This window comes from Seriola lalandi, unplaced genomic scaffold, assembly GCF_002814215.2.
Source record: "Seriola lalandi dorsalis isolate HSWRI2012SDOR001 ecotype SW California unplaced genomic scaffold, Sedor1 jcf7180002054748, whole genome shotgun sequence".
NCBI lineage: Eukaryota > Metazoa > Chordata > Actinopteri > Carangiformes > Carangidae > Seriola > Seriola lalandi.
The window spans coordinates 433507-447101 of record NW_019525301.1 but is presented as its reverse complement, the minus strand read 5'-3'; the positions used below and the strand labels follow the sequence as shown (position 1 = coordinate 447101).

General features: G+C 40.7%; 1 protein-coding gene across 1 annotated transcript in view; it reads right to left on the bottom strand.

Annotated features, from left to right (window-relative positions):
- Positions 1-483: 483 nt before the first annotated feature.
- The window catches only part of gxylt2 (glucoside xylosyltransferase 2), a 16630-nt gene continuing 3518 nt past the window's right edge, over positions 484-13595 (bottom strand). Inside the window, exons 2-7 of the mRNA XM_023424824.2 lie at positions 10127-10325; positions 8874-9005; positions 5125-5376; positions 4656-4779; positions 2757-2929; positions 484-1747 (exon numbers count right to left, since the gene is read on the bottom strand). Coding sequence (XP_023280592.1) covers positions 1571-1747; positions 2757-2929; positions 4656-4779; positions 5125-5376; positions 8874-9005; positions 10127-10325 — 1057 coding nt within the window. The 3' untranslated portion in view covers positions 484-1570. The remainder of the gene's footprint in view (positions 1748-2756; positions 2930-4655; positions 4780-5124; positions 5377-8873; positions 9006-10126; positions 10326-13595) is intronic.

Genomic DNA, 13595 nt, shown 5'->3' with positions numbered 1-13595 from the left:
TTATCCACTGCAGCTTACGCTAATTCCTTTCCTCTTTACTATCTGTATACAGCCATTTTTGCCAATAGGTTTGGGAAATCCTCAATGATTTACCATATTACTGTATATTTTTAAAGGTATTTTATGGATTCAGGAACTGAAACTAGTTTTAACAGACTACATTTGTTTGAAAACCTAAAGGAACAGAAAAGGGGGACTGTACCAACCTGTCAACCACTGTTGGACCACATACCATGGTAAATTCAGTTAATAACCAATTTCCATATTAATGTCAAAGAAATCTTCTGTATTGTGATGCAGTAGTTACCTTTGTCTACAGTATGAACCTACATCTGTCCTCTCTCTGCAGTTGATATACACAAGAATGCATTTCATCCATTCGCATTACTTTCATAAGTTACCATTCCTATAAATTGCCTATAAATTGCATATAAAGAGGGGTCCAATTGGATCCAGTGTGTGTATGAATGAAGCTTAAGCAGGTTCAGTACATTGCATTGTTTTATTTAGAAACACATGATGACTTGACAGTCATTTTCAGTTTCCAGTTTGAATGATTTGATACGTTTAGACAATCAAACCACATTTAAAGTAATTTTGCAAAAACATATGACCCATGTGCTCACAACATAACATACATCTTATTACAAACTAAGATACCCTCTCAGACACACACACCTATACCACTCAATAGTAAACATTGGCAGACATGAATATTTATATGGCACATTATCAGATGTAGTATGTCATTTTTTTTTTCTTTTTTTTAAATGCTAGCACTTTTGGTATCGATTCACTCGGACAGTGTAGCATCTAATGTCAACATGTGTACAAACAACCATCCAGTCCTAATATCATTCTGAAAGTGCATTTTAACATTTGGTGTGTAACATACAAGTCTGTATTTCCTCCGTTGTACTGTATTTAATACTGTCAGTGGCATTTGGCAGGTGCAGAACAGACCAATAACTCACAACTCTTCTCATTCACACAGGCTCACATTTCAGGTTATTTGCTGGTAAAACATTCACATGATTATAAAGGAGTGGTTTGTGAAGTTTTTCAAAAGTCCAAAGTCGACTTTGTTTAATGGACACCACATTCATGAGGAAAAATAGATACTTTTTTTAAATGCTTGGTTGGCAAAAATAAGCCTTAAATTTTATTTTTACACTTGAGATGAAGAGCTGATACTTTAATTATTCTTGACAAAAAAGGGTCCATGCAATCTCTTTTCCCCACTGTAGTTTTCCAGCATTCTCATACATTTCATCACCACCTACATAACTGGGATGTGAAAATTTTGAGATGGCAATAAGGCAAACCTATTCTACTGCACCACTGACCAGCACTGTATGCTTCTCTGTATACATAGGCTTATTACACATGCCATCAATTGAGGCTCATAATGTTCTTAAGACCATTTTTTTCCCCAGGTAGTGTCTTGTGGTGAATACACTGCAAATGCTGAGCAACCAGTCCTATCTGGAAGATGCTGGTTTGACAAATAGTTCACAGCAAGACGGTCCTTGGTGTTGTCAGATAAAACAGATTTCTCTTCCTCCATCAGTTATTTGTGTGGTCTGACGTGTCGCACCACTTTCTCCTCAAACACCTTCTTCATGGTCTTTTCTATTTGCTTGAGGAAGACTTGAGGAATCCGACCACACAGGGTGTTGACTGTGTCCAGGAACTTGGTCTGGATGGGGTAGAAGAGCGACTGGAACATATTGTCCTCAAAGGGAAACTGCAGAGACAGAGACATTACCCTGCGTCAGTTCTGGTCCCAAAGCTATTTCAGTCTGATAGTTTTTTAATGGAACATATCACAGACTAAATGGTATTTACAAATTCCGTCAGCGGGGTTGGGGTTGGGGTAGGGTGGGTTCTCTATTAATCATAAATTACGACACAGCTCATCTTTAAGAGGCTTATCTCAACAGAGCAGGGGGAACTGACTCTGCTGCTGGAGAAAACAAATTCTAAATTTAAAAACTGACCCAGATTGTTTAATGCAAGCAAGAGAGAAAATGCTCAAAGCTGTTCTTTTTTGTGTGCTGGTGTCTTTAAAGGAACAGTTCAACATTTTGGGAAACGTGGTTCGTTGCAGTTTACATCCATGTCTGTCTGACTCATGTAACGCATGGAGTGAAGACTTTGAAGGAGTTTAATGAAAAATGTATTAAGTGTATTTGCAGCAACATTATGATAGATAAACATTAAGTTGACCTTTGACCTTTTGGATGTAAAATGTCATCACTTCATCATTTTATCCTATTAGACAATTGTGTGAAATTTTGTGATAATTAGCCAATGAATTCTTGGGTTATGGCCACAAACATGGGGTCACAGTGACCTTGACCTTTGACCACCAAATTCTAATCATTTGCTCCTCTTGTCTAAGCGAATATTTGTGCCAAATTTGAAGAAATTACCATTGCGTCCACAAGAAAGGCAATGGAGGTTTGGGGTCTGTTAGAAAGGGAGATTATGCAGAGCAGTCATGTCAACATGGACTACAATCACCAGAAGGAACTTTTCCAACATCTCGTGGAATCCATGTCATGAAGCGCAAAGGGAGGCCCTACCCAGTATTAGTATGGGGTTCCTAATAAATTGCTCACTGAGTGTACATTCTCACACACACACACACACCAACATCCGCCTTGCACTGGATGTGGGATTTCAACAGAGGGCGCTATGCATCAGTACCACATTGTGTCTGTGAGAACTGAATTTCCCACTGACATACTCACGTCACGTATTGCATCATAGACTACTTTAAAGGCCGGCTGCTTGTCATCGTGATACACTCCACGGTTGCCATGGAGGATGGACACGCCTTCCTCTTCAGCCCCTTTACAGTTACTCCCGTACATACAGTGATCAGGCCTGTAGTTCCACTGGCAGGGAAAGATGAAGAGACACTCTGGAAAAAGAAGAACACACATTGTGACTCATGCACTTCAGCTGCCATTGCCAGGAGGACAAAGTGAGGACAGTGGCTCACAATTCACCTAGAAGAATCTGGATAGAAAGACTGAACAGCAGTATAATACATACCTCTCCGTCCTCACACTAAACAGGAGTTTGAGTCAAAAAAAGTACCTGTATATACTGTATATACAGGTACTTTTTTGACACTGGCCTGCATTTGTTTGACTGGAGGATTCTTTATAGGATTTTTAAAACAAATACAACTGTGAAGAAAATGAAATATGCAGCCTGAAATAGTAGAATATGTAAGAACTACACAGCCAGCAGTGGGAGGATATGCTGTCCACCAATCAATGTATTAATATGTATGCACTGTTTTATCGTACCACCCCATTCAGTCGAATTACAGTTCTTCACACAGTGTATATGCTGCAATAGGTTCAACGGTTGAAGTGCTTCAGGGACTCTCTCTGGCTTCACCTGTCTGACTGTTCACACACAGGCATAACACAAAATAATATGCTGATCAGACTGATGGGTTTTTGAATATATACTGCACCCAATGGTTCAGTGATAAATGAGTGTTCAATAAGTGTGACGCTCACTGTGATGGATGTGTATAGCAGAAGATCTTTCTGCAGTGCAGTTCCAGGAGCTTGTGTCCCCAACATAAACAATGCAAACTATATGAAGAAGAAAGTATAGAGAGTGGGAGATTTAGGAGTTAGGAAAGAGTTAGGAAAATCGCGTCATCCTCTTCTTTATAGTCTGCCAGTGTGAATGTTTCTTTCCTCCCATCTTTTTATGTATTTAGACTAAACAAAGATGGCAAGAAAGACCTCTGAAAACACACTAAACAGTTTATACTGCCCTTGAGCAAAGTAATCAACCTCCAACTGCTCCAGTGCAGCAGCTCAGTGGCTGGTGGTGATGGTACTGCAGCTGGAAGGTGGGAATGTGAACACACTGTATGTATGAACATAAATTTTAAACAATACCATGGATGCTCATATGTAGTTGCTAGTTTGAACTCATTATAAGAATATATTGTATGTTAAATTTGAATGAACCCGTGATCTAGTGTGGTACAAAGTGCCAGGATAAGTAAAAACAATATACAAATGTTTTTCTATTTATGCTTTAAAACAACATGAATTAAAAAGCCGACTCTATTCGTTTCCCTTTAAATGCCATTGAACTGTTTTCTGAAGAGATCTTTAAAGTCTTCAGACTATTTTCCCTTGATCGTAGAACAAAGCAAAAGCAGGTCAGAACAATGCTTATGGACTAATGTGACAATCCCTCTGGAGAAAGCCTCAACATGTAAAACAAACACTCCACTCTGCAGTGCTGTCAAACAAACACCAGCGATGCCAGCTCTGCCGATGGCTCTGAGCCCTTAATGCCCACATCTGGCTGCCACAGCTGGAACCCAGTCTGCTGCTTGAGTCTGCCGTTCCCTATAGCCACATCCTCATGTGCTCACTGATCAACATTCAGAATATAGACTTTGTTTGTCTACAGTGAAATAAGACAGTTTATGTTGGGAATGTGCAGTATGTGTACTATTTTAAAATACATGTATACATACACAGTTTTATGTGTTAGTTTTGCCTTTCATTGACCTTCAATAAGCTTCAATATGCTAATGCATGATGTGTTTTCAGTTTGATAATAATACTAAAATGACTTGAATTCACTGCCATAAAGGGCTGTACCTGGGTTGTAGTGGAAGATAATGTTGAGGAGGTCCTGGTCTCCCCAGGTGATGTGGTTCTTGTATTTCTGATAAAGCGGATGGAGAAGATCCTCCCACGACAGGCCACTGGAGATCATGCTGTTCTGAAATACCAACAACAACTTTCAACAACTCGCCAACAGCTCAAGAGCAGCCACCCCCCCCCCCCAAAACACATCATCAAAGGAGGAGCACATTTACATTCAAGCTTCCATTTGCAATCTGCTGGCAGCATTAAGAACTGGAGAGCTGCTAAATTGAGTTCTGAGGGCAGAACTGTGATGCTAGCGTGGTAATCGGAAAGCTTCAATCACAGCCCACTCAGAGTGCGCAGCCTGTGACTTCAGCTCAAAGAAACAACACCTTCAGAATGCAGAAGAGACCCCACAGCTCACTTTAGCTCGCAACTGATCAGAGTATGAAGAAATACGACCATCTTTTAACCTCACTTTGAACAGTTTGCTGCGGATCCTTGTGAGATTCATCAGCATGACACCAGAGTTGACCCCCGTGACCCCGTAGAAAGGGTGGCGTGCAAAGCGGCTGTACCAGCCAATCTTGGGGACCTCGTGCTCTGGAGCCATTGCTGCAAGCTGGGTGCTGTTGAAGGACTTCAGGAGACTCCAGATGTCATCCATGGGCCGCAGGAACAGGACGTCTGTGTCAACGTAGAGTAAGGAGTCCACATCCTTCAGGATCACCTGTAAGCACAATGACAGTCATCAGCAGAACATTCATGACCACAGTCGTCCATTTAAAGAACCTGAATGGGATTACATGATGTAATATCCAAAATATGTAGTTAAATAGACAAAAGTGCTGTTGGTACATGTTCTGAAATACCTTGCCTTCTGCACAAACAGCTTGCTCTCCCAGACAGCGACTCACATATTAATAAAACATAACTATAAAGTCTGCAGAAAGCATCAAGAGGTTCAGTTCAGATCAGAACAACTATGTGTCTGAGTGGAGAGAAAGAAAGATTGTTTACAGAATTAAGAGTCTTGAGCCAAGCTAGCAGCTCTGTGAGGTTGTAAACCCAAATAAAACCTGCAACAATTAATCAATTAATCAATTAGTGGATGGACAAAAAATTAATAGCCAACCATTTCTATTATTGATTAATAATTTAAGTCTTTTTTCAAAAGAAAAAAATCGAAATGTTGTCTTGATTAAGGTTCTCAAATGTGAAAATTTGCTGTTTTTAAAATAGTAAATTAAACATTTTTCAGTTTTGATATGCTGGTTGAAATCATTTTGTGGTCTAGGAAACTGGTTTTAATAGACCAAACGTTCAGCTGGTTAATTAAATCGGCTGTAGGTAGACGGTCTTCAGTGCTTTATACAAGGAAAAAATAAAGATATTCTCTCACAGTGTCATGCCTTGCCTCCCTGTTTGCACAAAGATGTTGTTCTCCCAGACATCGACTCACCCAGATATTAAGACAACTAAATTATCATGTGAAAAAGTGCCATTTGTCAATTGCCCCAGTCCCAGCATTTCAGAGAGAGTCGCTGACCCGGGATTTTTTCATTACTGTTTCTAGTTCTGTAATACACTTTTCCGTTGCTACTTGGACACGTCCTCAGTGATCAGAGGACGTGTCCACAGTCTATGATAAAAAGTCGGTATCAAGACAGATGTGTTCTACAGAAAAGCATCTAAGAACTCGTACATCGTCAAATGCTGACGTTGATAATTACTTCCAGTATCCATTGATGAATTCTGCTGTCAGCCCATGGCAGAAAAATTATACTGAGAATTTGGCTGAGACAAAATTTTTTTTTACTCCTCACTGCAATGGAGCCAGTTTTCAGAGTTGAGAAATTTTGAGAGTGTAAACTATATTTCAGACAACCAAAGTATCTTCAACATATATAGCACAGGGACAAGGAGTATAGCACAGTTTAGTCACAAAGTGCACCTCTCACACTATACCATTTAGAATATGCAGAATAGAAAAAAGGAGCTTCAGGTTGTCTATATAGCAGAGGTGTAACACTGCTGGGAGGATAAAGTCTGAGGTGCAGGGTCAATGACGACAGAATCACTCGGTGCACAGTGTAGAGCTCAGTGTTAGTATTTGTGCTCTAGCTGCTCACTAATCCCAAAAGAAACCACGTCACTATGCTGCAGTGCGCTCACCTATGGACTGTTGGTTATTGTTGCATTATGTTGCTGACAGCAGCGACGAGTGGGTGATGGTGTGTGTAACAAATCTATAACGAATCCCAACAAGCCCAAACAGAGCAGCAGTCCCCTGTTTCAACAACCAAACTGTATATGTGCACTTCCACAGTAATGCAATAAACTGCACTGAGGACTGACTCCTCTGTGAAACAGATTTCGCCGTCAGTATAAATGGTGCTTTGCAAACAGTGTGGTTACACTAATGGATCATAAACCACAACAACAAACCAGATGCTCACATTATTAGCATCAAACTTGCCTCTTAAAGCTGGTTTCCATAACAATCTCAAACATATATATATATATATATATTGTGTGGTGAAAATATGTGTAAAACCCACAAGACAGATTAAGACACAACACTATAGCTTAGCATTGTTGTTCAAATGATACAGAAAACTGTAAAACAAAATGAAGTCAGATCCAAAGAGGGTCGCCTTACTGTGTGGTAGGAAGATGACATGACTATTTATACATTTTACATTTCTATTTATATCATCCTGAAAAGACCTATTTAACACTAATCTGTGGGCATTTTTCCTCTCCAACTTTAAAGGGGCTATTTGTAAGGTTTCTCTGCAGCTGAACATGGTTTCTTGCCAGGAGCGGGTCGCGGTGATTATTGCTTGACAAGAGCTTCAGCCATTTTAGTCTTTATTATTACATCTGGACGCTACAGGCAGAAAATGACGAGGTGTGCCGGGGCTAGCTGGTTAGCATGCTAACTTCAGTAAGAAGAACAAGATGTTATAGAGACAAGAGTTAACATTGGCGTTTCTTTCCACCTCTGGACACAGCTCTTGGTGAGTAAAGGAATGAAGTTTGATGCTGAACTCACAACATCTAGACTGGTAAGTAAACAGATATTAATGCTAACGCTAGCTATGTAGCAATAGCAAAACTTACAAATAGCTCCTTTAACCTGGAGCTTCCGTTGAACTTTTAATAACTTGTAACCTGGTTGTACTGTGTTTAATAAACAGAACATTTTGGTCGTATTCCATTAGACAGCCAGCATCATTTTCATGCCCTGTTCAGCAGGCAAGTGCAGTGATGAGAATAATAATAACAGCGGGGGAATAAGTGGTGCTAAATATGTATTAGGTTTACATGTAATGACATTAGTATTATAGTAAGAGGGTGACAGAATGGAGCAAAGAGAGTGAATGAAACTGGCTAAAGACCAGTTTCCACCTCACTGAACAGCTCTCCAGTGCCAGCTGTGTCCTTCAGGAGACTCTGCTCTCTCTCTCTGCTCCAGCCCACTGCTTGATTCTCCCCCCTGACTCAGAACACGAGGAGGTAATAAACTGCAGGATGCAGTGCAATTATTTCGGAGTGTTTTTTGTTGTTGTTGTTTTATTTCAAGAGAAAATAAAATACAGTGATGCAGCAGCTTGTCGAACTTTTCCACAACTTAGAAAAAATAATGCAGTAATTTAGTTGCAGGAAAGCATTCCCAAGGTGACAAAACGACAGTGGGGACAAAAGCAGAGCCTGTTAGACTGGCTACACATTATGTTATGAAAGGATGGACCAGTCCACCCATTAAATAATTCAGATTATTGTGGTGATGCTCAGTAGGTGTTCCTAATAAAGTGAGTAGTGGATGTTCATTGATTGCCTTGCTGCAAGAAAAAAAAAAACTATGGATCTGTCGACCTGCAATATGTTCATTACATGGCAAGTAAGCTGGCTGCTATTTCAACAAACGCTAGCAGAAAAGGAGAATCAATAGCCAGGCGCAACCTTCACTTGATGCAATTACTGGGTTAAGTCTCTGGAGACTGCTTATTTGTTAAGTAAGTGCTGCAGAAAAGGTGTGAAATCATCAATCACCACGCCAGTAATTAATTATAAGCATACACTGGGATAAAATAAAGGGACAGGGAAATGCTGTTTGAGTAGAAATGAAATGGATTAATGACTTTTTTTTCTCAAGGCTGGTTAATCACATTATGCATGGTGACTGAGGATATGAGGGGAGATAAGCGCTGCAGGCCTTACAGGGAGGAAGAGTCTCTGAGCAGCACAGGGCTTGAAGAGCTTCTTCCACTCGTCAGCGTTCCCCACGGAGAAGGTGATGGGGTAGATGCTGTACTGGAACTTGGCTGAGACGGGGCGAGGCCAGTGGTTCAGCTGGAAGTAAAGCAACAAATCACACTTTATAAAGAGGAAGCGTCTAATGGACCTCTTAAAAGGCTGGGTACGAAAAAGAGCCATTATAAACAATCATTATTCTGAAAGCTAACCTCTCTCTCTCTCTTTTCACAGACTTATCAACATAAAATAGAACGTAAAGCCAGCCATTTAAAACAATGAAGTCATGTCTCGTGGCGCTGTGCTGTGCTGTTCTGCGTTGAACCCATGCAGCTGCCAGCTGTTGTTTTATCAAGAAACCAATAGTCTAAACAAGGCAAGGCACCCTCTTAAAGTCCGCAGTGTATGTCTAGAGCCCGTGTTATCTGACCTGTTAAGACTCTGAGTCCCTCCGTAATCATCAGTTTAACAGTTTGGCCCTGAAAAGAGTGAGAGCGCTGCGAGCAGTTGGCAGGGTTTGTGCTGACGAAGACGAGAGATCAGAAGAGATTGTGAGCAACCTCTCTAAAAACACACACCATGTCTCTTAACACTGTGTCTCTACATAAGCTCCATGCTGCACAAACCCAGCATATGTGTTACATTATCTAGGCCTTGACTACCACGACTCCCTGTCCTCCACAAGGGGATTTTCTACACATGGCAATGATTCACACACACATGACGGCAAGCTCATAAGTTTAGGAGTTGGATTTAAAGCTGTTTAAGGCGCTTCTAGGTGCTGTTTGAGGTCTGTTAATTGGAGTAATTTTAATAGACTGTTAGTTACAGTATCAGTGGAACTAATCAAAAACACACCAGACACCTTTGTAAAGGTGACTTTGAAGTGATACACGCTACTGGAGAAAAAGCAGGATGTCTTGGTGATATATTACACCGCAGCCCTGAGATAAAAGGGTTATATGTCTGTACTAGAGGGAGTCAGAGAGGCAGAGTTGAAAGTGCTATGATCTTGATGTCATCTATTACAAAAGAGAGAGGGGGAATGTTTAACATGTGCTGCATTAAATCAGAAATCACAGCACGCTCTAAAGAAGTGTAAACAGAAAATAAATTGTCTGTTTAGACCAGGAGTCTCTGGTGCCACATCTGATTTTGTGCTGTATTGTAAAAATTTGCACTACATACATTCAGGCGTCAGGGCACTGAAGATTTCTTACCCTTTCTTCAAACTGTGGGGCCAGGGGGTCTTCAGCAAAAATGTGAAACTTGATCTTCTTGAGGCTGAAGAGGAGGGCTGATTTGACCATGGTGAGGGTCTCATCCAGACGATTCCCACAAGCCACCACAGCCAAGTGCATGAACTCCTCAGCCCGGGTGCGCTTGATCACAGGTCGGGCCACATTACTCCGCAGTTTACTAGAAAAGACATAAAAAGAAAAGGATGAAACGTGCACTGACAGTTTAGTCAGAAGAAAACAGAAAACATACAGTAAAGTGGGAAAAGTGAAAGAGCAGCACTTATCCAACTCTCATCAACAGCACTGTGGTGCCCTTGAGCAAGGCCTTACCCAAACTGCCCCATAGGAGCTGATCAACTACCCTGATTAAATACAGGTTAAAAAAAAAAGTAATTAACCCGAGCATTTTTACACTGGTATGTCATCTTTTCAATGTAATGTAACAATAAGGGCAAAATGAGCTCCATTAATCAAACAAATGATGTGCAGGATGTGAAGTTCTCTCCACCCCCCAGTGCTGTCAGATCTAAATGGGCCAAGGCCACGTGTGGGGGATGTGGAGGGGGTTTGGATCTGCTGACAGTCACTTATTTCATAAACATTGTTTCCCTCACTCATCGCTTATAATTTGGCCTGAGTGCTGCAGAGCTGGTGAAGAGCAACTTGTACCCTACAACAGATGTACTGGTCTATAGACAAGTCAAAACATACATGCAAAATTAATGTACTGAAAGAACCGGTGAAATTGAAACCTCCATGGTAATTTTGACCAATATAGAATTGTGAATGTCAACGTCTTTACACATTGTACATTTCTATGCAAGCAATTAGAGGTTACTAAGTCTTACTGACATGATGGAAAAGCCTATAAAACAGCATTTGAACAACATGGGATACTAAAACCATCCACTGAATCTACAGATAGTTATTAACCACAGTCTCACTTTAATATCTGAGCTTAGTTGTTCAGAATCTGACCAGAATTTAGCAGTATAATGAATTCAGGTCAGCCTCATGAATGCTGATTAATTGTACAATAAATATTAACAGTGGATCCATCCTATCAGAACAGACTGGGTGATATCATGCCCACATATTGAGCAAATTTATCCATAAGCTACACTTCCATCCGCGGCCAAATGCATCGAGATCTCAGAACATGGCCTCCTCCTCACATGCCAACATGTCACTGTTGAACAGTAAGGGGCCTGTCACTTCATGAACATTTCGGCGGCACAGACATTCATTTTGGACTCTATGAGAATCTAGACAGAGGAAACAAGTGTGCAGCATTCAAGAAAATAGCAGATCACCGCATTCACCCTGCTGTCAGACAGACAAGGTGCAAAGTCAAGGATTTCTCTGAATGGCATGACATCTGTGCCATCGCATACTCTTCAACACTACGTCCACACTATAACACACTACAACACACACACACACACACTTCTTCTCTGTAGCGCTGCAAGTTCCCACTGGACTTTGTTCTACCATGCTCAAAGGCAAGCAGGTCCTTTATGTGATGTTAAAAACTTGCTCTCTGCAGAGATCATGCTGCTGTGTAGAGTTAAAATACACTCAGCAGCACAGAGCATCTCCCACTACGATGAAGAGACATTTGTACAATAGCAGAGCCTCAAGCTACGACCAATATCATCTACTTGTCCCCCCCCACAGACACTACATGGAGCTGCTTATAACAAAAAACATGTTCAAGATAAATATTTTTACAGCCCATAGGGAAAGAAGAATGGCACACAAAAAAGAACAGAGACGCTTTTGTTAAAGGTTTTCTGGGAGAACAGTGGAAGGCAAATGGTTTCACGACTAAAGACTGCGCCATTCCAAAAAAGGCATGGATTTCCTCTGAGCCCGGAGGAAGCAAAGAGTCTACCATAAAACGGATGGGAAGAGAGAGGAGTGAAATTTGACAGGTGGGTTACAGGGCTGTCTCCAAGCGTGACACTTCGTTTTCTGCATGGCTACGGGACAATGATGAACCGCAGATTAGGATGAATGAGAAGGTGCTGAGAAATCTGTCTGCCACGCTTCAAAGGCTGATGCGCTGTCAAGGTTGTTGAACACACGTTTTTATTTTCCAGCAGAAAATGCAATCCATATCTCCTACACAAGTGTAATTATGTCGCACTTAGTCATGCAAAATAAATGCCCTTGAAATGATTTCTGCATGAAATTGGATGACAAAACAAACAAAAAAAAAAAAACAATTTTCTTTGTTGCACAAAGCATGCGCTGCACACATGATGTTTAGTGTCATGGCAGCGTTCCCCACATCTGGAAGCAGTCGAAAAGCACAGAAGAGGTACAAAAGGATTGAATTCATTACTGGCTGCAGAGTGAGCATAAGAGGAGCCCTCTGCCTACAAAGCACCACAGCTAATGCTTTCAAATCACGGAAGGAGAGAAAAAAGATAATGTCAGAGCAAAAAAGTACATGTACAGGAGAAAAGAGGCAGAGTTAAAACGACACCAAAGAGCACCTTGAAGGCATTTAATTAATCCGCATATGACTGTCTCTAACAGCTTCACTTTGGTTTCAACCAGTGGAAAGCAGAGCTGTTAAATTGAATACGGTGCCCTTCGTCTTTAGGTGGGTGTAAACAAAAGTCAGCTCTTCAAATCAACTTTAAAATGTCAGACTATATGATGATGAAACCTACAGGTCTTTCTGCAGATCACACGCGAGTGAACAGTTGATGGTGTAGCCACAGCCAGATGACTCAAACTGCAGACAGACAATCTGTTTTCCTTTCAGTCACCCTATTACAGGATTTGCAATCATCAGGATGTCTAGCTGAATCACCTAAAACCAAATACGCAATATCATTCCAATTCGTTATTCACCCAAGATGTGCTGACTAAGCCTGATGATGACGAGTTGCTTTCACATGACTGAAATATGCACCAAAAAAAAATTAGAACTAAGAAAGTCATTGTCTTGGATATCAGGCGTGTACTCAATTATAGAGATGTGACGGTACATGTAACAAATAATTACTATTGCATCAGCACAATAAATTCTAAGAGCAGAGGCAAGGTTCTTGCATTTGCCCTTTGCCAACGTGCGCAAACCTCTGTAACTGTGTAATAGCAGCCAGAATGTGGACTCGTGCACATACCTTCCAAAATGTGAAATATCGCAATCTGCTGACTGCACACGGAACATCGTTGGGGTTTGAATCATTGGTACATGCAACACCTACAAGCATAGGTAATCTCTTACCTATGCTTTCAATTCATTGATTATTGATTCAATAATATTATTAATGATAATGTGTGCTTATTAATATGATATATGATATTAATGATGATCAATGACATACTTAATCAATATCACTGATTTATTGTATAATTTATAAATGTCAAGAATCAGTTAAAAATCCTCATCACAGCTTATCATGGTCCAAGTCGAAGTCTTTTACTTGCT